This window comes from Ranitomeya variabilis, chromosome 7, assembly GCF_051348905.1.
Source record: "Ranitomeya variabilis isolate aRanVar5 chromosome 7, aRanVar5.hap1, whole genome shotgun sequence".
Taxonomy (NCBI): domain Eukaryota; kingdom Metazoa; phylum Chordata; class Amphibia; order Anura; family Dendrobatidae; genus Ranitomeya; species Ranitomeya variabilis.
The window spans coordinates 22,205,572-22,231,037 of NC_135238.1; the positions used below are offsets into that span (position 1 = coordinate 22,205,572).

General features: G+C 46.0%; 1 protein-coding gene across 9 annotated transcripts in view; it reads left to right on the top strand.

Annotated features, from left to right (window-relative positions):
* The window catches only part of TSC2 (TSC complex subunit 2), a 36,752-nt gene extending 13,135 nt beyond the window's left edge, over positions 1-23,617 (top strand). For 2 of the 9 annotated variants that reach the window (XM_077274460.1, XM_077274451.1), the window contains exons 15-42: positions 588-743; positions 935-1,036; positions 1,433-1,555; positions 1,863-1,969; positions 2,445-2,586; positions 2,671-2,793; positions 2,896-3,030; positions 3,650-3,839; positions 3,950-4,043; positions 4,868-4,970; positions 5,049-5,143; positions 7,876-7,998; positions 10,286-10,450; positions 10,582-10,740; positions 10,858-10,943; positions 12,932-13,099; positions 13,330-13,545; positions 15,226-15,294; positions 18,554-18,708; positions 19,627-20,099; positions 20,484-20,562; positions 20,794-20,880; positions 21,182-21,371; positions 21,627-21,766; positions 21,844-21,922; positions 22,246-22,337; positions 22,473-22,571; positions 23,075-23,617. In XM_077274460.1, coding sequence (XP_077130575.1) covers positions 588-743; positions 935-1,036; positions 1,433-1,555; positions 1,863-1,969; positions 2,445-2,586; positions 2,671-2,793; positions 2,896-3,030; positions 3,650-3,839; positions 3,950-4,043; positions 4,868-4,970; positions 5,049-5,143; positions 7,876-7,998; positions 10,286-10,450; positions 10,582-10,740; positions 10,858-10,943; positions 12,932-13,099; positions 13,330-13,545; positions 15,226-15,294; positions 18,554-18,708; positions 19,627-20,099; positions 20,484-20,562; positions 20,794-20,880; positions 21,182-21,371; positions 21,627-21,766; positions 21,844-21,922; positions 22,246-22,337; positions 22,473-22,571; positions 23,075-23,236 — 3,912 coding nt within the window. In that variant the 3' untranslated portion in view covers positions 23,237-23,617. Of the gene's footprint in view, positions 1-587; positions 744-934; positions 1,037-1,432; positions 1,556-1,862; positions 1,970-2,444; positions 2,587-2,670; positions 2,794-2,895; positions 3,031-3,649; positions 3,840-3,949; positions 4,044-4,867; positions 4,971-5,048; positions 5,144-5,676; positions 5,698-7,875; positions 7,999-10,285; positions 10,451-10,581; positions 10,741-10,857; positions 10,944-12,931; positions 13,100-13,329; positions 13,546-15,225; positions 15,295-18,553; positions 18,709-19,626; positions 20,100-20,483; positions 20,563-20,793; positions 20,881-21,181; positions 21,372-21,626; positions 21,767-21,843; positions 21,923-22,245; positions 22,338-22,472; positions 22,572-23,074 lie in introns of all 9 variants that reach the window. The other 7 variants (XM_077274456.1, XM_077274458.1, XM_077274457.1 and 4 more) reach the window with 5 other exon arrangements.
* Positions 23,618-25,466: the final 1,849 nt, after the last annotated feature.

Consider the following 25,466-nt stretch of genomic DNA (forward strand, 5'->3'; position numbering starts at 1 on the left):
AAAGGCGCACTCGACCAGAGCAGTGGCATCATCCTGGGCGGAAAGAGCGGGCGCGTCAATACAACAGATATGTAGAGCGGCCACTTGGTCTTCCCAGTCTACATTTTTCAGACACTACCGCTTAGACTTGACCTCCTCTGATCTCACCTTTGGTCGAAGGGTTCTAGAGGCAGTGGTCCCTCCCTAAAAAATTACAATCTATGTAAATCTCTCCGTGGTGCCATCATGGGGATAGAGAAAATCGTAGTTACTTACCGATAACGGTATTTCTCTGATCCCATGATGGCACCCGTATATTCCCTCCCTTTTCACACACAGGTGTGCACACTATAATGTATAGTTAGTTACCTTTAGCCACGGTGCCTCTGTTAAGTAAAAAATTGTTAAGTTTAATTTGTGTAAATATCAAATTGCAGCTGAAGTTCTGTATAAGGCTCTGTTAACCAACTGATGTGGGAGAGAGGTACGCCCTTTTTCACCTGTAGGTTTCCTGTCCCTGGGGGCGGACCCCTCTCTCCGTGGTGCCATCATGGGATCAGAGAAATACCGTTATCGGTAAGTAACTACGATTTTTTGTCTCTCATTAGGAGGAACTGATTGAGAAGGTGGTTACCTGCCAGTTGGCCCACATTCCTGAAGATAAGGATCATCAAGTCCGAAAACTTGCCACCCAGCTGCTAGTGGACCTGGCTGAATGCTGCCACTCCTGCCACTTCAACGGCCTGATGGACATCATTGAGAGGGTGAGGGTTGCGTCTGTCATCTTCTTATGGGACCTTTTTAGAATGACCTCCTTCTATGGACACTTGGCTGGTCCAGATGTCGTATGATGGATGCAAAGTGTAAAAGAAAAGGGCCCCTGGCAGTTATATACCCATGTCACATTATCTTAGTATGAAACCAACTTTTTATTTTCCCTTTTTGTTTTTTTTAGGTTGTTACCCGTTCTCTGTCACTGTCTGAGTCTGCAGGACAGGACTCATCGTCCCTGGAAGATGTGAAGACCTCTGTGCTGGGGCTCATGGTTATACTACAGGTGGGAAAGAGCACTTACTATACATGTCTTAAAGGGGTACTCATCTTGCATCACCAGGATATGCTATCCCTTTATGATCACTGGTCTGACCTTAGTCCCCCACCCATCTTGTGACCATAAGGACTGCAGTGTTATACTGCGGCGTCCTGTTCTATGTTTCTACCTTGCCACCCGGCTGCGCACAGAAAACTGCAACCAGCCGCTTTCTCTCTGCGGAGGAAGGTGTGCAAAGGGCAGAACATTTAAGCCAGCAATGTGGTGGATTTTTTCTTCAGATTAGCAGGGTCCCAGAGGTTTCACCCTCTCCCACAATCATAAGTCGATGGTAAAACTACAGGTATACTGTAATTTTATAACGTTGGATGGCAGCTTTTAACATGTCTGTCGTCTGTGCAGACCAAGCTGTATTCTCTACCGGCCAGTCATGCCATGCGTGTGTACGAGATGTTGGTCAACCATATCCAGCTGCACTACAGAAACCTTTACAGCTCCCCCATGGCCAGCAGTATACGCCTGCAGGTGAGTCTCGGCTGAATTTAGACTGTCCGAACTGCCTGCAAGTCTCCCGACCCGATCTCGGCAGCCTCATTTATGCCTTGTGTTCTGGTCTGGAGACTTGCAGCCGGTCCGTACAGATACTGATTTTCTCTGATGGCCATTGGAAGACTATCTAACTTTGCAAAAAATGGATATCGCATCAATATAGTTTATTGCCTTTGGTGACTCTCTAAATTTTGCCTGCTCCTGGGAAATCCATTTTAAGAAGTGGCTCCTCTGGTCAGTTCGAGCTCATACAGATGTCCTCATTCTTTATTTTTCTTGAAAGGTGTTTGATTTCTTCTTGCTGCTACGAACTGACTCTCTGAAACGCATCGGTCTTCCCAACAAGGATGGAGCCGTGAGGTTCAGCCCGTACTGCCTTTGTGAATCTGTGTAAGTGGGTGAATTGGGGAGATGTAGTTATGCGATTCATCTTACACTTATAAAGCAAAGCCTGGGAGTAAATCTATATGCTGTGGAGCAGAAATCGTAGGAACCTCGTGAAGACATTAGCCTTCACTTAGTCTCGCTCCAGATTTCAATCTGTGGACACGATTTCTGGGCATTGCTTTAAGTGAAGGGTTTATACCAGGTTAGTAAGTTATCCCTATCCTGAGTATAGTGTATAGGACATCTTCCTGATTGTTAGGACCCCCATTGATCCATAGAGTGGGTCTCTGAAGAGCCCTGTCTGGAGCAGAGGCCGACCGTGTGCACCTCCATTTATTCTCAGTGCTGCTGCGTACTATCCGGATCACTGAGGGGTCCGGCATTTGCACTCTTAGTGCGCAGTTACTTATCCCCCTATCCGATCTATGGGATAACTTAAACTTGGCACAGCTTCTTAAGTATTCTTTTATCCCTTCAGGAGTGAACCTGAGAAAAGGCTGCCGGGTACCCTGTCTCCTCCCGCGGGGAGCCCCAGCCTCTCCTCCCAGGGCGGCTACCCTCGCATGGGTTTCCTGCCATTCTCCTTGGCATTTGGGACCATTCTACAATGCCTGAAACAGGTATTGTGCTCATCCTTTGTCACTGGGTTTTTTCTGACTTTAGTGTTTTTAGTTAATTTTCTTTTTTAACCCTTAATCTCATAGGAGACAGACTGGAAAGTTCTAAAACTGGTTCTAAACAAGCTGCCGGAGTGCCTTCGTTACAAGCTCCTCATCCTGTCCTCCCCCTGCAACATTGACCAGCTGTCGGCTTCTCTGTGCACCATGGTGAGCAACCTGCAACTCGTACCACCTAGGCAAACCTAGTCTACATGGATGACCTTGAAGAAATAATAATAATAATAATAATAAATTTATTTATTTTTTAAGCTGTCAGACCGAAGTGCAAGCGATCGCCTTTACAACACCCCAGACGGTTTCTCTCGTACGGACCTGCAGCTTGCGGTGGTTCCTGTGCTGACTGCGCTGACTTCATACCACCCATACTTGGACATCAGTAAGCAGGTATGACCATACGGGGCTGTTCCTGAAAAGATTAGTCTGTCTTTTCCATGTATATTAGTACGGCGCATACTAAAGGCCAAACTGCAGCAATTTTCCTTGATTGACGTCTTAATTCAGGCCTTTATTGAATTCCCTTTGCATTGATGGCTTATCCTCCAGACCATCAATCAGTATGGCTGTATCCTCAAATGGCAGCTGTGATAGACATCCATCCATCTGTCCGTCAGATTCTGCAAATGCTCTGCCCAATCAGATGAGAAGGATTGAGCCACAGCACCAACCACATACATATAGCTGCCATCACTGTCATAAAACTGCAGCAGAGGGGCCACAGTGCCCCCCGTAATCACCGCTGCTCTTATCTTGGGTTAGGCCATCAATGTAAAATCTGGAAAACCTCTTGGAGATTGTTCAGGACTTTGATACTGCTGGCATATAGCTCAGTAATATCAGATCGGTGGCGATCCGACACCTGCCATTTCCACCGATCAGTTATCACTTCTTGCAGCACAGTGTGTGGAGCCAGAACCGCACCGCTCCATTTGCTGTAATGGGTCCGATTTGAGTTTTGTTTTTTTTTGTTTTTTTTTTTACCATGCCTGGTGATTCTTGTTCACAGAAGGAAATGGTGCGTTGTCTGGAAACCGGCCTGATCTACCGCTGTGCCAAGCAGTGTGTGGTCGCCCTGTCCATGTGCATGGTGGAGATGCCAGGGATCCTGATTAAATCGCTGCCTGTGCTCATTGTGAAGCTGACTCACATCTCCGCCACAGTCACCATGGCCATCCCCATGCTGGAGTTTCTGTCCAGTAAGTTATTTCCTACAATGGTAGGTGGGATCAGAAGATCAGTAAGGCTGTATGATAATGTGATGGCGACTGTGAATCCTTCTGCGTGTCTGCTTTCTTTTCTTTTCCAGCTCTTGTTCGGCTGCCGCACCTTTATGGCAACTTTGCTGCAGAGCAGTATGTCAGTGTGTTCGCCATTTCTCTTCCCTACACTAATCCATCAAGGTAAGTAGCTGCTTGTCCTCTGTTTTTTAAATGCTTTTAATATTGAGAGAACCCATGACCGACCCCCGGGTCCCGCACTGATCCCTACATTGGAGCGGTGTTGGAATAGCGAGGTGGCTGTGCACGCTCCTTTCATTACTTTTTTTTTTAGACTGCTGGAGGTAGTGGAGTACAACTCATGTCTTTCCAGTAGTCCCATTGAGAAAAACCAGAGCAGTGGTGTGCACTCACGGCTAGTGATGAGTGAATATACTCGTTGCTCGGGTGATCTCCGAGTATTTGTAAGTGTTCGGAGATTGTTTATCGCCTCAGCTGAATGATTTACGGCTACTAGATTGCTTGATTACATGTGGGGATTCCCTAGCAACCAGGCAACCCCCACATGTACTCAGGCTGGCTAGTAGCTGTAAATCATGCAGCTGCGGTGTTGAAAACTAAATCTCCGAGCAGTCCTAAATCCTTGGAGACCACCCGAGCAACGAGTATATTCGCTCATCACTACTCAAAGCCAAGAATCCATTTGTCTGGGCGAATCTGGATCGCTGGGGATCAGCATGCGAACACCTATCAATCTGCTATTTAGACTAATGATTAAAATTTTGGGAAGAACCATATTTTAAGGCAAAATCAATGTGCTGGATTTGTTTTCGATTCTGCTCCCCAAAACCTGCAGTATGACAGGTCAAAGCATGAGATACTGAAAATTGCATCTGGACATTCTCAACTTTTTTTTTTTTATAAACTCCGTACACTTTTCAGTATCTCTGCCGTGACGCCATTGCAGATAAATGTCTCATCTACCTGTACAACCTCCTTCCTTACAGGTTTAATCAGTACATAGTGTTCCTGGCCCATCACGTCATCGCCATGTGGTTCATCAGATGTCGGCTGCCTTTTCGAAGAGACTTTGTGCCTTACATAACCAAGGTAAACTGCGACTGGTTACCGGATCCCTACTGTTATCCCGAAATTATGCTCAGCCCACCCTCCTCTTCACCTTCACAGGGTCTTCGCTCCAATGTCCTGCAGAGCTTTGATGACACTCCTGAAAAGGGGAGCTTCAGGGCCCGCAGCACCAGTCTGAATGAGAGGCCGAAAAGGTAAGACGTCTTCCTGTATGTGAAGCTGTAGGATAGCTCTTCATCACAGCATCCATTGCATCCCGGGACCACCCATAGTGACTCCCATCATTTAGCTGTGAAGTAGCTTTCCACCTGTCACTGTATAGTAATAACCTATATCAAAGGGTCACAGTACTGTATGACTTGGGCTCGTCAGGGGATCACATTGAGACTAATTTCTAGAATGAAATGGCTCTTGCCCCTTTGGTACATTGCAGAGCTTTCTATCACGAGCAATGATTTACTTTCCTATGATTTTTGCCCCGGCTTTAGGCTTTCGGGTGTTTCTTAATCCTGCGTCCTTTTTCTTGCATTTTTTTACATCTGTATATGATGGCTTCCCTGCTGGCGGCTCCTTCATCGCTCTGCCTGCGACCATTACACCAGTGACTACTACCCTCACTCTCCATTCCAAGCTTAGGTTTTATTCCCGTATGAATGCTGCTTTGTGTTGTGGATTTTGCTCTCATGCGCCTGTGATTTGCTAATTTGTGTTTCCACCATCTTGACAGGGAAATCTATTACATTAACAGGTATGTTGCGGTGCTTTCACCCATCCGCACCGGGTGCCATCGTTCAGGTGCTGCCGGGTGACTGCTATCTCATGGAAGGGAAAAAAAAAGATGAAACTTATTCTTTAAGGCGTCTCATTTTGCACATCAGTGATATCTTGTGGTGCCCTCCACTTATCTATTTTCATTTTGCACATCAGTGAGACATGTTGGATTTTCTGCTATTTTTTTTTTTTCGTGTCCTCTGAAGACCCCTCCACTAGGAGCAGCTAATAAACCGCAGACTGCGACACATTTGACTGGACGCATGTAATACACTTCATCTATAAAGGGGGCACATGGGGCATTCATACTTGTAACGGGGGAGGCACTCGTGTCAGTACTACTTTATGACAATATCTGAACTCATACTTTTTAGGGGGAATTATGACTTTATAAGGGGCACACAAGACCATTCTACGAGGAGGCATTTCAACTTTCTACCGTGGTGCTAGGACTTTGCAGGTAATGCCCTATTATAAACTTGAAATGCCTCACGTGCCCCCTCGTAGAATAGTCTCTGGTGTTCCCTAAAAAGTGTATTACTTCTCAATATAACGTAGTAATTTAACAGGGTCCCCTTAGAGTCTGATACAGGGTCCCCCTTAGTCTGCCACAATGGGGGGCTATTCTAGGCATTATTACTTTATAAAGGGGTGCTCTAGGCCTCTTCTTTATAAGGGACACTTGGCACAGGATTCCTTGCCACTTGGGGAATTACAACCTTTGAGTGGGATTCGTCATCTTCTTGGCATAGCATGTCACTCGTGACAATTTCTCACTGCTAAACATGGCTTCCAGGGTAAGAGGTTGGGGGTCCATGTATTTAAATCATTATTATTATATGTGCAGTCCAGGTTCCCCCCATAGATCTGCAGTGTCTCCTTTTGCATTTCCATGAGATCTGTCAGCTGCAGTGCCTGGACGATGCCTCCAATATAACCACAGGTGGATTTCTTGGTCTTTTTCCTGCTGTTTCTGTTGCACTGCTGCTTTTTTGTCCAATATATATATATATATATTATTTTTTTTTCTTTTATTTTAATTGTTTTTTTTTTTCCTATAAAATGTCATGTAATGTATTAAAAGGACCATTTGTGCGCTGCAGATATCGGTGCATGAAGTCCGAACAATAGTAAATAACAAGCACCACAATGTCTGCTGTTCACTAGTTTAGCCTGGACAAAAAGAATCCAGGTTAAGATGTGCAATTCTGGCTTGGGCACTTCTTCCTTAAATATTAGGAAACTGCATGATTGGCAAACTCCTGGTATGTGGTGACCTGTGCCATCTGTAATTGAATGTTGAAGTGCAGCCATGGTGAATTTGATTCCTCTCTGGCATCCTATAGATTGTTTTATGACTTTGTCTCATTTGTAGCTGCTGTAGGAAAGTCTAATGTTAAATATTAAATGGAGGGAGAGGAGGGGGATGCAGCTGCAGTCAAAGAGCCTGAGATTGCTTGCTGTGATAGGGGAGAAGAAACTGTACCAGCCAGAACCCACATAATCAGTGCATAGATGCAGACAATGTGCACAGTGCTTAAAAGTTCTTTTCTATTGAGCTTGTAAGCACTGATTTTGAAACGGAGCGCACTGTTACCTCCTAATCCCGGCCAGCTTCAGCGCAGTGCTTGCAAGTAAAACTGCAGCAGTGGCCGGTCTCCAAGACAACCAGCTGCAAACAAGTGTTAATATCTCAAGAACGGATGATCATTTTAATAAGAAGTAAATTGCAAAAGTGCTTGTATTTACGATCTCTATCCAGCAAAATCCAGCTATGGTATGAATTCTGTAAGAGATTGATGTGCCCATGCAGTTTCCTAATATTGTCAGGGGAGCACCAGTCAAGGTCGGCCACAATTGACTCCTATGATGACTTTGCCGATTTTTATTTAATTTTCTCATTTTGCTTCTTGCCCTCTCATTTGTCGCATTTATGTTTTTTGTTTGTTTTTTTTCTGTTTCTCCCTTTCTATGGTGTACACCCCCACGGGCCTTCTGATGTACCCACTCTTCACATCTTTACACTGGTTTCCACCTTCATCCTTTTGTGTGGTTGGGGGTGAATACTTTCTCCCTACCTCACGTGGGCTGGGTCGGCGGGCATCAATGCCCCAATTTAATATCGTCCTGCGGGGGTCACTTCTTGAACGGGTAGCTTGAAGCTATCCAAACCAGCTAAGCCGGGCTTGAGTGACTCCTCCCCGGTGAAGGAGATGAGGGACCTCTCCAATGCCTTTCGATCTCGCAGCATCAGTGTGTCGGAGCGTGCTGCATACAGGTATAGGGGGGGACCGGGTTACACTGTACCCGCACACTGGGCTATTGAATTGCATGCCAAGGAGACTTGCATGGCAGTCCTAGACACTAGTGCCCACTCTGTAACCAGCGCCCAGCAGCCCTAACCAATGCACGTTTTATCTACTGAAATACTGAAACTTTTGCAACAAATAGAAGAACTTTAACAAATGAGACAAGTGCAATCTGAACATCACCAGGGGGTGGGGATGGGGGGCATTGTAGACTAAAGTGTTATGATTGGTGCATGATTGATATTAATACTGAATCGGGTCTGTGGATCATGACTTGGGTTCTTCCTCTAGTTTCCTTGGGTTTGATCCATCGGATTGGCCGATCCATGCATTACTGATAGACTGGTCTGGCATGCAATTTCTCAAGAACTGATTATTGGTAACCGTGCAACTTTGCTTCACTTCTTATTGACCTGGATTATCCGCCTTCATGCATCAACGTAGCCAGGCTCATCTGCAGGTGCAAAAAAGTGCAAGAGTTTACAGGTAGCATCTTAGTGTTTCCTCAAACTCCTGCACTGATCGGTGGCTGCAGGTGGGCATGACTGGCGTCCGCAGCCGCACTATGGGACCCCAGCTTTAATCTGGCCAAACACTTAGAAAATCTAGCTCTTCTGACTCCCCCCATATGCATTGATGGCAGAGTAAGTGGTTGCCTCTGACAGCTGCTTATTTACTGTAAGAACTAATGGATGGGGCCTATGGGAGCTCAACTGCTTGTTTTCCTATTCGGTTTCTCTTCCCTACTTCTGTTTCACTTGCCTTTTTTCCTTCTTTGCCTTTGCCCTTTTTCCTTCTGTGCCCTTGCCCCTTTTTTCCTTCTGTGCCCTTGCCCCTTTTTTCCTTCTGTGCCCTTGCCCCTTTTTTCCTTCTGTGCCCTTGCCCCTTTTTTCCTTCTGTGCCCTTGCCCCTTTTTTCCTTCTGTGCCCTTGCCCCTTTTTTCCTTCTGTGCCCTTGCCCCTTTTTTCCTTCTGTGCCCTTGCCCCTTTTTTCCTTCTGTGCCCTTGCCCCTTTTTTCCTTCTGTGCCCTTGCCCCTTTTTTCCTTCTGTGCCCTTGCCCCTTTTTTCCTTCTGTGCCCTTGCCCCTTTTTTCCTTCTGTGCCCTTGCCCCTTTTTTCCTTCTGTGCCCTTGCCCCTTTTTTCCTTCTGTGCCCTTGCCCCTTTTTTCCTTCTGTGCCCTTGCCCCTTTTTTCCTTCTGTGCCCTTGCCCCTTTTTTCCTTCTGTGCCCTTGCCCCTTTTTTCCTTCTGTGCCCTTGCCCCTTTTTTCCTTCTGTGCCCTTGCCCCTTTTTTCCTTCTGTGCCCTTGCCCCTTTTTTCCTTCTGTGCCCTTGCCCCTTTTTTCCTTCTGTGCCCTTGCCCCTTTTTTCCTTCTGTGCCCTTGCCCCTTTTTTCCTTCTGTGCCCTTGCCCCTTTTTTCCTTCTGTGCCCTTGCCCCTTTTTTCCTTCTGTGCCCTTGCCCCTTTTTTCCTTCTGTGCCCTTGCCCCTTTTTTCCTTCTGTGCCCTTGCCCCTTTTTTCCTTCTGTGCCCTTGCCCCTTTTTTCCTTCTGTGCCCTTGCCCCTTTTTTCCTTCTGTGCCCTTGCCCCTTTTTTCCTTCTGTGCCCTTGCCCCTTTTTTCCTTCTGTGCCCTTGCCCCTTTTTTCCTTCTGTGCCCTTGCCCCTTTTTTCCTTCTGTGCCCTTGCCCCTTTTTCCCTTCTCTTGCACTCCACCTCTCTGAATCCAACATCAAGCCTGCGCTGATGACCGGGTGATTATGTGCAGGCTGCAGCGGTGATATCGCATGAACGGCACTGCCTAGCAGCCCCATTGAAATAGGCGGCAGCAGGTGTTGAGCTCAGTGATTGGTTGCAGCGCTGGTCATGTGACATGGATACAGAGAGTTGGAGTACAAGCTGACTTTTAAGTGACTAATTAGTAGTAAAAAAAGACCTGAAAGGAGAAAATCCCTTTAATGTGAATGGCGGCTGATTTTCTAACAGAAGAAAACCTCCATATACTCTATGCATTGAGATCTTTCAGATTGGCACATGGCTGGCGAGTTTGCGTTTTGGGCCATGGTCCATGCAGAAGTAAAGCAAAGTTATGTAGGATGATTAAAGCTGGAGCTGCCCTTTAAGGCAAAATTTGCATAATCGGAGTGGAAATGGGAAATCTAAGGTTCTGCCTTTCGTAGTGGCTTTGTCTCCGGGTTCAGTCATGCTCCTACAGACCTGCCGTGAAGTGTCCGTAGTCTAACATGTCATTGTCTCGTCCAGCCGGATGCAGACGTCCGTCACCAGCACCAGCCTGAGCTCGGCCGATGAGAGCTCCATGGCCCAGGCCGACGACAGCCTGAAAAATCTCCATCTAGAGCTAACGGAGATCTGTCTAGACATGATGGCCAGATACGTGTTCTCCAACTTCACTGCGGTTCCCAAGAGGTGAGTCTAAAGCGGCAGAGGCCCTGTGTCCATGGGGGGAGTGCCGACTGTTATACCAGCAGCGACCAGAGCGAGCCCAGATCACTGCTATTTAACCACTTAGATGCCACTGTTATCGCTTTACCTTCCAGGTCTCCAGTTGGGGAGTTCCTCCTGGACGGAGGAAGAACCAAGACCTGGCTGGTTGGAAATAAATTGGTGACTGTGACAACAAGTGTAGGGAGAGGGACACGTTATCTCCTTGGCCTGGATACTGGGGAGGTCCCGAAGGAGGGGGATGGTGATGCCAGGTAACTGCGGCTTCCTTACAATATTCTGTGCTGGCTTATTGCAGGGGAAGTTTGTGGTAATATTGCTGGGGTTCACAATCGTTTCGGGGAACCTAATGACTGTTTTCTGTCTCGAAGCACATCTATGCAAACGGAGCTCCCTAAGATCGAGGTGCAAGTGAGAAAGTCTGGTCTGCAGCGCCACCGAGTCCGCTCCATGTCTGGTGAGCTCACATCATTGAGGGAGAATTCCTCTCACTTTCTAGGATTTCGGGGAATCTTCTGTGCTGCATACATCAGGATCCATGGCACAGATTCCACCAAAATCTACTGTCTCTACTTTACAGTGATTGACAAGCCACAGAATTAATGGTGCATCACTAGTAGGGTCTCTGCCCCATAATAATGTCATAACCTGAGCATCACTAGTAGGGTCTCTTCCCCAGAATAATACCATAATCTGAGCATCACTAGTAGGGTCTCTGCCCCATAATAATGTCATAACCTGAGCATCACTAGCAGGGTCTCTGCCCCATAATAATGCCGTAACCTGAGCATCACTAGTGGGGTCTCTTCCCCAGAATAATGCCATAACCTGAGCATCACTAGTAGGGTCTCTTCCCCAGAATTAATAATGCCATAACCTGAGCATCACTAGTAGGGTCTCTTCCTCAAAATACCATAACCTGAGCATCACTAGTAGGGTCTCTTCCCCAGAATAATGCCATAACCTGAGCATCACTAGTAGGGTCTCTTCCCCAGAATAATGCCATAACCTGAGAATCACTAGTAGGGTCTCTTCCTCAAAATACCATAACCTGAGCATCACTAGTAGGGTCTCTTCCCCAGAATAATGCCATAACCTGAGAATCACTAGTAGGGTCTCTTCCTCAAAATACCATAACCTGAGCATCACTAGTAGGGTCTCTTCCCCAGAATAATGCCATAACCTGAGAATCACTAGTAGGGTCTCTTCCTCAAAATACCATAACCTGAGCATCACTAGTAGGGTCTCTTCCCCATAATAATGTCATAACCTGAGCATCACTAATAGGGTCTCTGCCCCATAATAATGCCATAACCGGAGCATCACTAGTGGGGTCTCTTCTCCAGAATTAATAATGCCTTAACCTGCGCATCATTAGTAGGGTCTATGCCCCAGACTAATGGCATAACCTGAGCATCACTAGTAGGGTCTCTTCCCCAGGATGCCATAACCTGAGCATCACTAGTAGGGTCTCTTCCCCAGAATAATACCATAACCTATGCATCACTAGTAGGGTCTCTTCCCCAGAATAATGCCATAACCGGAGCATCACTAGTAGGGTCTCTTCCCCAGACTAATGCCATAACCGGAGCATCACTAGTAGGGTCTCTTCCCCAGAATAATGCCATAACCGGAGCATCACTAGTAGGGTCTCTTCCCCAGAGTAATACCATTACCTGAGCATCACTAGTAGGGTCTCTGAGCATCACTAGTAGGGTCTCTTCCCCAGAGTAATACCATTACCTGAGCATCACTAGTAGGGTCTCCCCCAGAATACCATTACCTGAGCATCACTAGTAGGGTCTCTTCCCCCACTATGTATAGTGTGAGAAAGTTAATTGCCATCCACAGTAATATGACGTATCGTCTATTGTAGACCTTCAGGCAAACACATTGCTCATAGTGTGTGACGTAAAGATGCTGTAACTTGTGTAAGGTGCGGAGGCAGTGTAGTCCCACGGCGGGTGTTACACAGCCTATGGGCCATCTGTCTGAAGAAGGTCTGGAATAGACGGAAACTTCCTATATTTTACTGTGGATTGCAATTATTTTCTCGCGTTATACCTGAGTGCCATATCCCCCCCCCCCATACGCCACTGCTGGCCACAAGTCCTCCTGCGATTTATTACTTTCCTACATCGTTATCACATTTTTCATATTTAATACATTTCTGTAACGATCGAATGTTAGTCATAAACAGATGTTTTCGTAGCATGGCCACTATAGTGCCATGTGCCCAAGATATTTGCATGCATCTCTGCTGTGCCATGCTACTGTACCCGCATAACCGGAGACTGTGGTCTGCAGCAGTCACACAACTACAACCCATAATCTGTCATTGAATGCTGAGTGTTGTAGTTCTGCCAGCTCTGTGGTATACAGTCGGTGGCCTGGAGACCCTTTGGTTGGTCTCGTTGCTCCGCTAGTTCACTGATGGTTTTCCAGGTGGTCATGGGCTACGCGCTGGTTCTGAAGGTGGCTCCTTGTCTTCTGGAGTCAGAGCAGACAAGTCTCCCCGCCGGGTCCAGATGAAGAGGGAGAAGCCTACATTGGCGGACTTTGTCCCGGTGCTGACACAGGGCTGGGCTGAGATACTTGTGCGAAGACCTACAGGTAAGTGAAGCCTTGCAGGAACCTGACATAAATTCGTTCATGTCCATGAAGTACGCACAAAGACAGGTTTTCTATACCTCTTAATTTCTGTTCGGCTCCTGTCTGCAGTGGGAGCCCAGGAGCTCCAGGCCACGCCCTCTAACCCAAGTTCCACCCCTCTAACCCAAACCCCACCCCCTCCGCCAGCTGCAGATGTCAGGATGAAGCTTCCATCTGTGCTCTTTCCCCAGGTAATACCAGCTGGCTCATGAGTCTGGAGAACCCCCTGAGCCCCTTCTCGTCAGACATTAACAATATGCCGCTACAAGAACTGTCCAATGCCCTGATGGCAGCCGAGAGGTTCAAGGAACATCGAGAGACCGCGCTGTACAAGTCCCTCTCCATGCCCGCCTCCAGCCTGAGCACCGCGGCAAGCAAGCCCACCCGCCTCCAGAGATCCAACACAGGTCGGTGGGCACTGGAAGATCCTCCCTTTAAAGGGAAAGTGTAATCAGAAATAGACTGAGACCTTACTGAGCTGTATTGCAAGATTTCATATGGTTACATTCAGCAGGGTAAACAGTGCAGGAAGGAGGAGGTGAGCTGTGACATCATCTATTGTGAATGGTGGATCCTCTTATCTACTGTATATAGAGGTGTTATCTGTTATTATACAGGAGGAGGAGGTGAGCTGACATCACCTACTGTGAATGGTGGATCCTGTGTTATCTACTGTATGTATAGGTGTTGTAATTCATTGCATAGGGGGCCGAGAGCTGTGATATCACCTATTGTAAATGGTGGATCCTGTGTTATCAGTCATTGTACAGGAGGAGGAGGTGAGCTGTGACCTCACCTATTGTGAATGGTGGATCCTGTGTTATCTACTGTAAATAGAGGTGTTATCAGTCATTGTACAGGAGGAGGAAGTGAGCTGTGATCTTTTTTGTTTTTTTCTTTTATTTAAAAATATAAATAAATTTTTATAATGGATAGTGGTTACAGGTCTAACATTCACAAAACGAGAGAATTTAATAAACTTAATGTAAACCTGCCATGCTCTGACACATTCCCTTTAAATCTCCGGTGGCTCTGTCCATGGTAAGTTTACACTTCCTCCTCTCACTATGGGTTCGGGTAGTCCTCTGACCTCAGCAGCCCTTTTTGGGGGGCTTTCCTGGTAAAGCATGACCACTTTCTATCCACTACAGCCTTGACTTTCCACATACACATTTGGTGGGTGAAGGGTCTTTCTATCTTTTTGTAATTCCATGAACTGCTCCTAGGTAATATCGGCTTCCAGGTGAACACTTACTATCATTTGGTGTGACAAACCAGATCAGAGTTTTCCCAGAGCAGTTTCATTATTTTTTTTTTTTTTCCCCTCTCCCTTTCCTGATTTGTGTTGCCTTGATGAAGCCTCTAGTTTACTTCCAGAGATGGCACCACTATTGTTCAGAGGCAGAGCCTGGTATTGCAGCCGCATGGCGAAATAAAGCGTATTTATTGTAGAAGTTCTGCAACTTTCTAATATACTTTCTCTAGATCACTGCTGGCAGAGCATGGCAGAACTGACATACAGTGAATAAGCATTATGTAAATGTAAGAGGCTTTCCAGATTTAAGAGAATTTGTCACCAGGTCAAAAGTGGAAACTCTCTGCATTTATTTTATTCCTGTTCCCCAGAGTTTTCTTCTCCTTCTCCTTACGGTTCCAGAGATAGTGACCTTTTTTCATTTGGTTCCTCAGGGGGAATGACTCACAATAATTAAGCAAAGAGACCCACCCCCGAGGATCCTGTGACACACCCACTGTGTAAAGACCATTCAAATTGGCACTGTGTATAAAAAGGCCCACTTCTCTGGAAGCATATGGCGGATTTTACAAAGACAAAAAGGAAATTACTCAGGGGAGCAACTGGAATAAAATAGAAGCAGAAACTGGCCACTATTGATCTGGTTACAGTTCCCCTTTAAGGGCCTGTTTACATCATGTTTTGGAGACAGTAGTGAATGGGGATGAATCCAATTTTGGACCAGTTCAGACAGTCAAACGTATCCAAGCGTGATGTGAACAGGCTCCTTGCTCCAGCATAACTGCTCCATCATGGCAACACCTTGCAACCTGCTTTTCCTCTCCCATTGCAGTGGCTTCTATCTCTCCCGCCTCCCAGTCCAGTGGTCAAGGCAAGCTGCTTAGGAGCATATCCTGGGCAGGTATATATATACAGGGACGGTGTCTGACCTGTTTGCCGTGTGCCTGCGTATTAACCTGTGTGCTTATAGCTAATAAGGGGTAGAGGGCACGTTGGGCTGCTTGTTCTGCACGCGATCTGGCAGCTCCCCCCTACTGTACGGCACCCTAGGCAGATTTACAGAATGCTGAAACTTTGGTAGACCCTCCTGAGACTGCATGTTGCCAGCGTTATGCCTTCAGATAAACCATATGGCAGCGTTTAGTGACCACTAACGTCCATCAGTTCTCACATGGGTTCAGAGTGACCTCATGACTAAAGAGCGTGACGTTGCAAAGCCGCCATCATGCTTAGGTCTACAATTCTGTGCTGATAGACTGAAGTTAATCTTTGTAGTGGTTGGAGTCCCAACTTCTCTGATTCACAGTTCCAAATTCTATGTATAAAGTGAAGTCATAAAATTGCCACTAGAGGGAGCTCCCTACATACGCGATGTTGGCCTGTGTACACTTGGTGTGCAGTGAGCTCCCCCTAGTGGTGGCTGTAAGCAGACAGAAATGTATCATTTTAAGAGTATTCATACACTTATTACATAGCCACTGAATATAACACTTTAACTGTCTGTATAAATAAATTTGGAGATGTGTATTATGGACGACAGGGGAAGGAAAGTTTCGGCCCCAATAAAAATATACAAAATGAATCAGCATAGTTATGCACTTATATAAATTTAAAAGCACCAGAATTGGTATTTGTGGGTGAAAATTCATTATAACATGGATGTCATCAGATTAAGGAAATATAAACAGCTTTAATAATTAAATAGATCTTTTACCTTTACAAGGCTGTTGGCTTTTCACAGTAAACACAAGTTAGAATGAGTTGTACGAGCTTCTGAGCCCCAAGTGTATTGCCTGTCCTCTCATCTCGTCTGACAGCTGCAGCTTGTATGTGCTTCTCAGTGTATCTCCTACCTGCTGAAATCTGTCAGGGTAGATGGGCAGAGATCCAGCAGGGAGGAGGGACACTGAGGAGCTGTCAGGGTAGATGGGTGGAGATCCAGCAGCAGGGAGGAGGGACACTGAGGAGCAGTCAGGGTAGATGGGCAGAGATTCAGCAGGGAGGAGGGACACTGAGGAGCAGTCGGGGTAGATGGGCGGAGATCCAACAGGGAGGAGGGACACTGAGGAGCAGTCAGCGTAGATGGGCAGAGATTCAGCAGCAGGGAGGAGGGACACTGAGGAGCAGTCAGGGTAGATGGGCAGAGATTGAGCAGCAGGGAGGAGGGATACTGAGGAGCAGTCGGGGTAGATGGGCAGAGATTCAGCAGCAGGGAGGAGGGACACTGAGGAGCAGTCGGGGTAGATGGGCAGAGATTCAGCAGCAGGGAGGAGGGACACTGAGGAGCAGTCGGGGTAGATGGGCAGAGATTCAGCAGCAGGGAGGAGGGACACTGAGGAGCAGTCGGGGTAGATGGGCAGAGATTCAGCAGCAGGGAGGAGGGACACTGAGGAGCAGTCGGGGTAGATGGGCAGAGATTCAGCAGCAGGGAGGAGGGACACTGAGGAGCAGTCAGGGTAGATGGGCAGAGATTCAGCAGCAGGGAGGAGGGACACTGAGGAGCAGTCGGGGTAGATGGGCAGAGATTCAGCAGCAGGGAGGAGGGACACTGAGGAGCAGTCGGGGTAGATGGGCAGAGATTCAGCAGCAGGGAGGAGGGACACTGAGGAGCAGTCGGGGTAGATGGGCAGAGATTCAGCAGCAGGGAGGAGGGACACTGAGGAGCAGTCGGGGTAGATGGGCAGAGATTCAGCAGCAGGGAGGAGGGGCACTGAGGAGCAGTCGGAGTAGATGGGAGGACAAAGTTTCAGAAAGGATTGGGCAAACCATTCCCAGATCTGCATTGTAAGTACACCCTCCTCATCAGGTCTAAGATCTAGCTAATAATGTATGCAGTTTGTGCTGTAAAATCTGGTGACAGATTTGCTTGAAGGTTTTACAGACATGACAAACAGGGTTTGGGTTAATAGTCTGCTGTGATAATTTGTGCTTTGTTTTAATGTTAATTGTCCCTTTTGTGAGATTTATAAAAACGGGATTGTGTAATGTGACAGCGTCATCTGGAGTCCTGACGGCTCCTATTAAAGTCAAGGAAAGTGATATACAAAACTGTTGACCCTGGAAAAAGCCGACCAGGCTCTTCCCCGTGTGTAAGGGTACCGTCACACAGTGGCATTTTTATCGCTACGACGGTACGATTCGTGACGTTCTAGCGATATCGTTACGATCTCGCAGTGTCTGACACGCTACTGCGATCAGGGACCCTGCTGAGAATCGTACGTCGTAGCAGATCGTTTTAAACTTTCTTTCGTCGCTGGATCTCCCGCTGTCATCGCTGGATCGTTGTGTGTGACAGCGATCCAGCGATGCGTTCCCTTGTAACCAGGGTAAACATCGGGTTACTAAGCGCAGGGCCGCGCTTAGTAACCCGATGTTTACCCTGGTTACCAGCGTAAAAGTAAAAAAACAAAAACAAACAGTACATACTCACCATCTGATGTCCGTCAGGTCCCTTGCCGTCTGCTTCCCGCTCTGACTGTGAGCGCCGGCCGGAAAGTGAGAGCAGATCACAGCGGTGACGTCACTGCTGCGCTCTGCTCTCACTGTACGGCTGCACTCAGTCAGAGCAGGAAGCAGACGGCAAGGGACCTGACGGACATCAGATGGTGAGTATGTACTGTTTGTTTGTTTTTTTTTACTTTTACGCTGGTAACCAGGGTAAACATCGGGTTACTAAGCGCGGCCCTGCGCTTAGTAACCCGATGTTTACCCTGGTTACCAGCGAACCTCGGCATCGTTGGTCGCTGGAGAGCGGTCTGTGTGACAGCTCCCCAGCGACCACACAACGACTTACCAATGATCACGGCCAGGTCGTATCGCAGGTCGTGATCGTTGGTAAATCGTATAGTGAGACGGTACCCTAAGACTACAGAGAGGCATCTGACACCTGAGGGCCCCAACCCCATCTGCAGCAAATGTGGCACATTTTGAAGCCATGTTCTTCTGTAGTGTGCGAACCTCTCCCACTTATATTTGTGGCATCCACCTTGTGACTCTCCAGCTGCTGAAAAATTACAAATTCCAGAATCTGTGGAGTTAAAGTTCTGTAATCGCTATAAGAGGCACAGGATCAAAACTGGCGTCCTGGGCTGTAAAGCGAAGTGGTTATTTGTGCCATCAATCTAATACCAACTGCTGGTTGCACCATTATGTGCTTGTAGAGTCATCAGTTGTTCCAGAAGAGGGATCCCAACTGGAGGAAGGAGATGTGACGTCTCCAAGTGGCTCACAAGAACTGGACGAGTTTGAAGCTGTGAATAGTGAGGACCCCCCCAGTGAAGACAAGACCGACAAGAAAACTGAGGGGATCAGCCGGGTGAGAGCCGTCAGTGACTATAACTACTATAATACTGCTCCTATATACAAGAATATAACTACTATAATACTGTCCCCTATGTACAAGAATATAACTACTATAATACTGCCCCTATGTACAAGAATATAACTACTATAATACTGCTCCTATGTACAAGAATATAACTACTATAATACTGCTCCTATGTACAAGAATATAACTACTATAATACTGCCCCTATGTACAAGAATATAACTACTATAATACTGCTCCTATGTACAAGAATATAACTACTATAATACTGCCCCTATGTACAAGAATATAACTACTATAATACTGCTCCTATGTACAGGAATAGAACTACTATAATACTGCCCCTATGTACAAGAATATAACTACTATAATACTGCTCCTATGTACAAGGATATAACTACTATAATACTGCCCCCTATGTACAAGAATATAACTAATATAATACTGCCCCTATGTACAAGAATATAACTACTATAATACTGCTCCTAAGTACAAGAATATAACTACTATAATACTGCCCCTATGTACAGGAATATAACTACTATAATACTGCCCCTATGTACAAGAATATAACTACTATAATACTGCTCCTAAGTACAAGAATATAACTACTATAATACTGCTCCTATGTACAAGAATACAGCTACTATAATACTGCTCCTATGTACAAGAATATAACTACTATAATACTGCTCCTATGTACAAGACTATAACTACTATAATACTGCTCCTATGTACAAGAATATAACTACTATAATACTGCTCCTATGTACAAGAATATAACTAGTATAATACTGCTCCTATGTACAAGAATATAACTACTATAATACTGCCCCTATGTAGAGGAATATAACTGCTATAATACCGCATCTTATTCTTGCTATCTGCTTCACGTCTTTTCTACAGTCGTCCTCCACCTCCAGTCAGGAGGAGTCTACATCCCAGCAGACAGAGTTGGAGCTCGGGGGGATTCCTATAGAAGGGTCTACACGTGAACTTCCGTTCCAACCCTCACAAACACTAAGCAAGTCCAGCTCGTCCCCTGAGCTTCAGACCTTGCAGGAGCAGCCCAGGGAGCAGGACCTTAAAGACTCCGTCCAACCTCCTGCGCTAGAACCAAAACCCCAAAGCCCGGAACCTGCCCCCAGCGAACTGGAAGAGGCAAGTTCTGCTCCCGTGACCCCAAAACCTGAAGCGGGTGCTAGACTGGAGCCTGGATTGTCACAACAGTCTCCGCAGTCACCATGTGGGTACCGCCCAAGGGGGCACACCATCTCTGACTCTGAACCTTCAAGACGCGGCAGGAGGATTAACATTGATGCTTTTAAGAACAGCACCAAGACCACTAAAGCGGAGAAGGTGCCCGGAATAGACCCCAGGTAATGATTTGTCATTGATCTTTCCAGGAGGAATAGTGGAGGGACAGTATAACTCTTTACAAATAGTGTTTACTTGGACAACTCGGCAGTAGTGTCTGGTGGGTTGGGGTCCTGCTCTCGGACCTCTTGAGAATTTGAGAGTCTTGGTGTAACTCCGATCTCCGCATATTGCATGAAAAGGTATTTTCAGGAATGTCTGATGGCTGAAAGTTTAAATCTGGGTAAATTAAAGGGATTTTGCAGAATCTGTAATACAGCGCCACCTCTGTCCACAGGTTGTGTGCAGTAATGCAGCTCCGCCTTGGTGACTACAATGGAGCGGAGCTGCAATACTGGATATGACCCTCCTATCCATCTGACCATATATTTTTTTTTTTCCCCCAGCTTTGTATTTCTACAGCTGTACCACTCTCCTTTCTTCGGGGATGAGTCTAACAAGCCCATCCTGGTCCCAAATACTCAGGTAATTCGCATAGATCTGCTTTATCCCTTTTTTCTTAAAGGGGTTCTTTGGGTAAATGATACTGATGACCCATCCTTTGGATAGAGGATCTGCAGCAGGTGTGTGTGTGTGTGTGTGTGTGTGTGTGTGTGTGTGTGTGTGTGTGTGTGTGTGTGTAACCTGGATATCTGACCCCCACTAACATTTGACCGGACAATCCCTTTAATGCAAACCTTTCCCTTTAACTTCTAGACATTTGAAAGAACCATGAAGCTTCTAGACGGGATCCCGAGCTACGACACACACAAGATAGGGGTCCTGTATGTTGGAGAAGGGCAGGTATGGTGATTGGCTCTAACATCAAGATCAGTGGCGGGAATGATGATAAATGGACTTGTTAGGCACCCGTCCTTAAAGGGGTGGTACAGTAGAAACCAGTTATCACCTCGGCTATCTCTGCCAGCTCCATTGGAAATGATTAGCTGTGGTGCAGATGCCTCAGCACTGGTCATTAGACAGAAGTTCCCATTCTGGTGGGCAGACCCCATCACTTATCCTTTTTAAAGAGATATTCCAATAATATTGGTACTGAAATTTATTAGTACACTTCTAAGGCTTCTTTGTATCTTTCATATCAAAGATTGGAAATGAGCGGGCGATCCTATCGAATGAACATGGATCATATAGGTACACGCAGTTCCTGACCGGTCTGGGAAAGTTGATCGAGTTGAAGGACACGCAGCCGGACAAGATATTTCTGGGAGGATTGGACGGGCAAGGTGGCGATGACGGGCAGTTCACTTACTGCTGGCATGATGACATCATGCAAGGTAAAGGGACGGGTCCTGACAACAGCTGGCATCCTATGTCGGGGCTTATTGCATTACTCGCTCACCGAGTCGCGTTGTTCACCGCTCTCAACATTCATATGTTCCAAAGATTCACCACCTATCCGGCATGTAATACTACACGTCACCTGTAGAGGCCGCTGCCACATTCTACAGCCGGTCTTGTGAGCAGGACCTGCAGTGATGAAGGAAATGTCGTCTTGTGATTTCCCCTTTAACGTTGCCCTTGTGTCTCAGTCATATTCCAGATCACTACTTTTATGCCAAATAACGAGATCGACCCGTACCGCTGCAACAAGAAAAGACACGTGGGCAACAACTTTGTGAATATAGTGTATAACGACTCTGGAGAGTTCTATAAGCTGGGGACTCTGAAGGTACGCCGCTCATTGCCTTCCACTCGCTGCTCTTCACCGTTTCAGACAGGAACGTTAATCTCATCCCTTCTCTGTAGGGTCAGTTCAACTTTGTGGACGTGAACATTCAGCCCTTGGATTGTGACAGCAACTTGGTGACGTTACAGTGTCGGAAAGGTGACGCTTTCCTGCTTCACGATTTTATTGTTAAGGGTTTTCCCATTTTAATTATGAACATTGACTCTTGTGAACCAGGGCCATGATCAGAACTGCAAGTCAATGGCACGGTTACAAATTCCAGACATGGGTGAGGGTCCCAGATATAAGACCACCCAATAATATCTAAGCAATATGCCATGAATACGTATGGTGGGAGAATCGCATAAATGAGCAGCATGTTTTGCATAAATGTTTTTTTGTAGTTAATCACCTCCACCACTAGGGGGCTTTGGAGCAGATCGATAATTTGTGATTCCGAATATTTCCTCTTTCTTGTGTAGATATGGAAGGACTTGTCGACATATCTGTGGCCAAGATTGTGTCTGATAAAAACCTTCCGTTCCTGGCCCGACAGATGGCGCTGCATTCAAACGTGAGCCCAATAGTTTTTTTTTCTTTTGGGGGGGGGTGGGGGGGTGGTTAATAAAAAATAGTTAAAAATATATATATTTTTTTAAAAAAAAATTTTTGTCATTTAATGTGTGATGTGTTCTCTTTTGGTCTTTAGATGGCTTCACAGGTTCATCACAGCAGATCAAATCCCACTGACATATACCCATCTAAGTGGATTGCGAGATTGAGGCATATTAAGAAAATGAGACCAAAGGTAAAGTGCCTTTGCGGCGGCTTGTTGGACTTCAACTCTTAATCTTCAGCCTAATAAATCATTATAGGGCGTCGGAACTTTCTTCCCATTACACAGCCATAGATCTACAAGATAAAAATCTAACTGCCTGCAACCACCACTAGAGGGAGCTCTACAACAGCATACATACTGCAGTACTTACTGCAATCTGCGGTAAGCTCCCTCTAGTGGTGGCCTGCAGAACTGTAGTATTCATCACTTCTGAAAGCTGCCATTTTTCATTTGAGTATTTAGAGAAAATGACTTTATTCTAAGGCTGAAGATGGTAGATATGGAGCCCCTTAGCAGGCATCCAGCTGCCATGACAAATCCATCAGCATCGTGCAGTCATGTCAGGGTGTGAAGTATCGGACCCCCACAAATCATCCGATAAGCATGAGCCAGGGGGATGGGGGAAGGAATACATTTATTTATTTATTTATTTTTTGTGTGAGTTTTCAGTTGCTATTTGTTGTTTCTTCTAGATTCACGAGGAGTTGTTAGAAATTACTGCAAACATGCCTTACCCCATGAATACCCTCACCAGACCTCACCCGCCAAACCCCCCGTCTGCAAATGGCTCTTTTGAAACTGGACAGCGAACTCGGCTCATATCGGCTGTGGACGACTTCACAGAATTTTCATAAAATCTTGGGAGTCTGGACTAGATGAATGGTACGTCATACATATATAGGCCTGAAGGTCAGAAGGGGCAGGATGGGTCCCTGCCTAAAAAAGCACAGACTACTACACCAAACACTAGATTCTTCTGCTCTGCGGCCTCCAGAATCGGACATTTTAAGAGACTTTAAATTATTTTCACTATTGAAATAATAATTTATTAAAGACTTCACTTCCCTCCACCACCACCCTCCTCATATCCCCTCCGAAATGTGATCAGTACCAAGTGACTGGTAATGAATTGCAGGAACTGCGTCAGTAAGGTGAACATACGGGGCGAGGGTTTGCTTTTCAGGATTTTTTTTGTTTTTCTGCACAATTACAAATAAAAACTTAATTAAAACATTTTTTTATTTGATGGGACAAATTTACTGTTTAACAACCAGCAATCTGCATAGTGCGGATAAATTATTACCTCCTATAAGGATATTGCCACATTTGTATGTTTCCTCCCTTGTACGTGGCTGTAAATTGCATGTGACATGCAGCCGCCTACGTCGTCTCCTGTGATTATTTGTTACCATGTTGTCCTTTCATACAGAACACCAGCACGCACCATCGTCTTGCAGCCGCCATCTTTATTAATGACTTTGTCCAACAAGTTGCATTGTAGCGCATTTTACAAAACATTAAGGCAATAGTGAAGATGTCGCCCCTGAGAACAAGATTCCTCCATGGCAATAAAGGCTTACCGATCGCCTATTGCTTCCCTAGGAGACTGTCACCAGCTGTAATATCCAATATGGCAGCCTCCGCTGTGCCGTAATAAGGGTTAATAATACCAATTCTAAAAGGAATCTTGTTCCCTGGGCAATAAATAATCTTTTACAATTCTGACCATACAATTTAAAAGCAAAAGCATACAAGCTCCGCTTGGGCTCGGGAAGGGGTAAGTGCAATGTTGTACATAGAACGGCTCTCTGCGGCCGCCGGATCGGCGACTTTTGTCATGAGCGGACATTTATTACCTAGAACATAGGAAAATTGTGGTTGTAAACGTAATGGCTTTCCATTCAGATGGAGAGTGCTGTATGGTGTTTTTAATGGGATGGGCTCTACAGCTAAGATAAAAGTACAATTCTGGGCTTGCTGGGATTTGTTGTCAGTTGCAGGATGGAGACTACTAAAGTGTTTTTTTTTTTTTTTGTGTGTGTGTGTATATATGTATATGTGTATATGTATATGTGTATATGTATATGTGTATATATATATATATATATATATGTATATATGTGTGTGTGTGTATATATATATATATATATATATATTTTTTTTTTTTTTTTCCTAGGAATTTTACATCCAGCAGTAAATTTGTCTACATAAAGGTGTCGCAGACTTTATTTGAAAGGATTGTCCAGCCTTGGGGCACAAGTCTGCAGCCATTCTGTGACGCACGCGCACACTGTGCATTGAGGAATCTCTGGTGCAGTCAGTGGGTGGTCATGTGACTGTACCTCTGCGATTTGCATACTTTTGGCCACATCCCGACTTGTCTGGTCTTGCTCCATAAACCTGCATTAAGCGAGCCCACACACTTCTAGTCAGCATGTGTTAAGATTGCATACTTGTGTTCACGTGTCCCGTCCCAGAGAATCCTGACACAAGTCTGCAGTCGCATAGTGACTCTCCGGACCTGTACCCCATGGCCGGACAACCCCTTTAATGTCCTGTACAGAACCTTTCCTCCCAGGACCGTTCTTCCTGCATAGTTCGGCATTAAAGGTGTAGTCCAGCTTCGCTCACTCCTGCATTGTAGGGGGGGCCCTTTTTATCACGTCTACTGGTATCTGTCGGCTTGAGTGCCCGAGCGGCAGGTATGGTGCACCTGTGCTATTCACATCTGCAGATCTGACAAAATGGCCATTGGCAAGGAAGGGAAAAATGAACAGGACTGCCATCTTCAGTGTAGGCCTCGTTTCCCATAGCAACCAATCGCAGACAAGCTGTCATCTTTCCACAGCTGTTTTAGAAATGAAAGCTGAGCTCTGATTGGTTGCTATGGGAAACATTTGATCCTTGAGGCCTACCTCAGTTTTAAGTCTACTTGTGTTAAACCACTGCCTCAAGTAAGTGTGTGCGCTAAATAAGTGTGTTTGGGTGACGTACATGTCCCCCCGTGCCACATTTCAGTAATGTTTTCATCTCATTGGTGCACAATTAGAAGAAAGGTGTGAAATGGTTCTGAAAATCCATTTT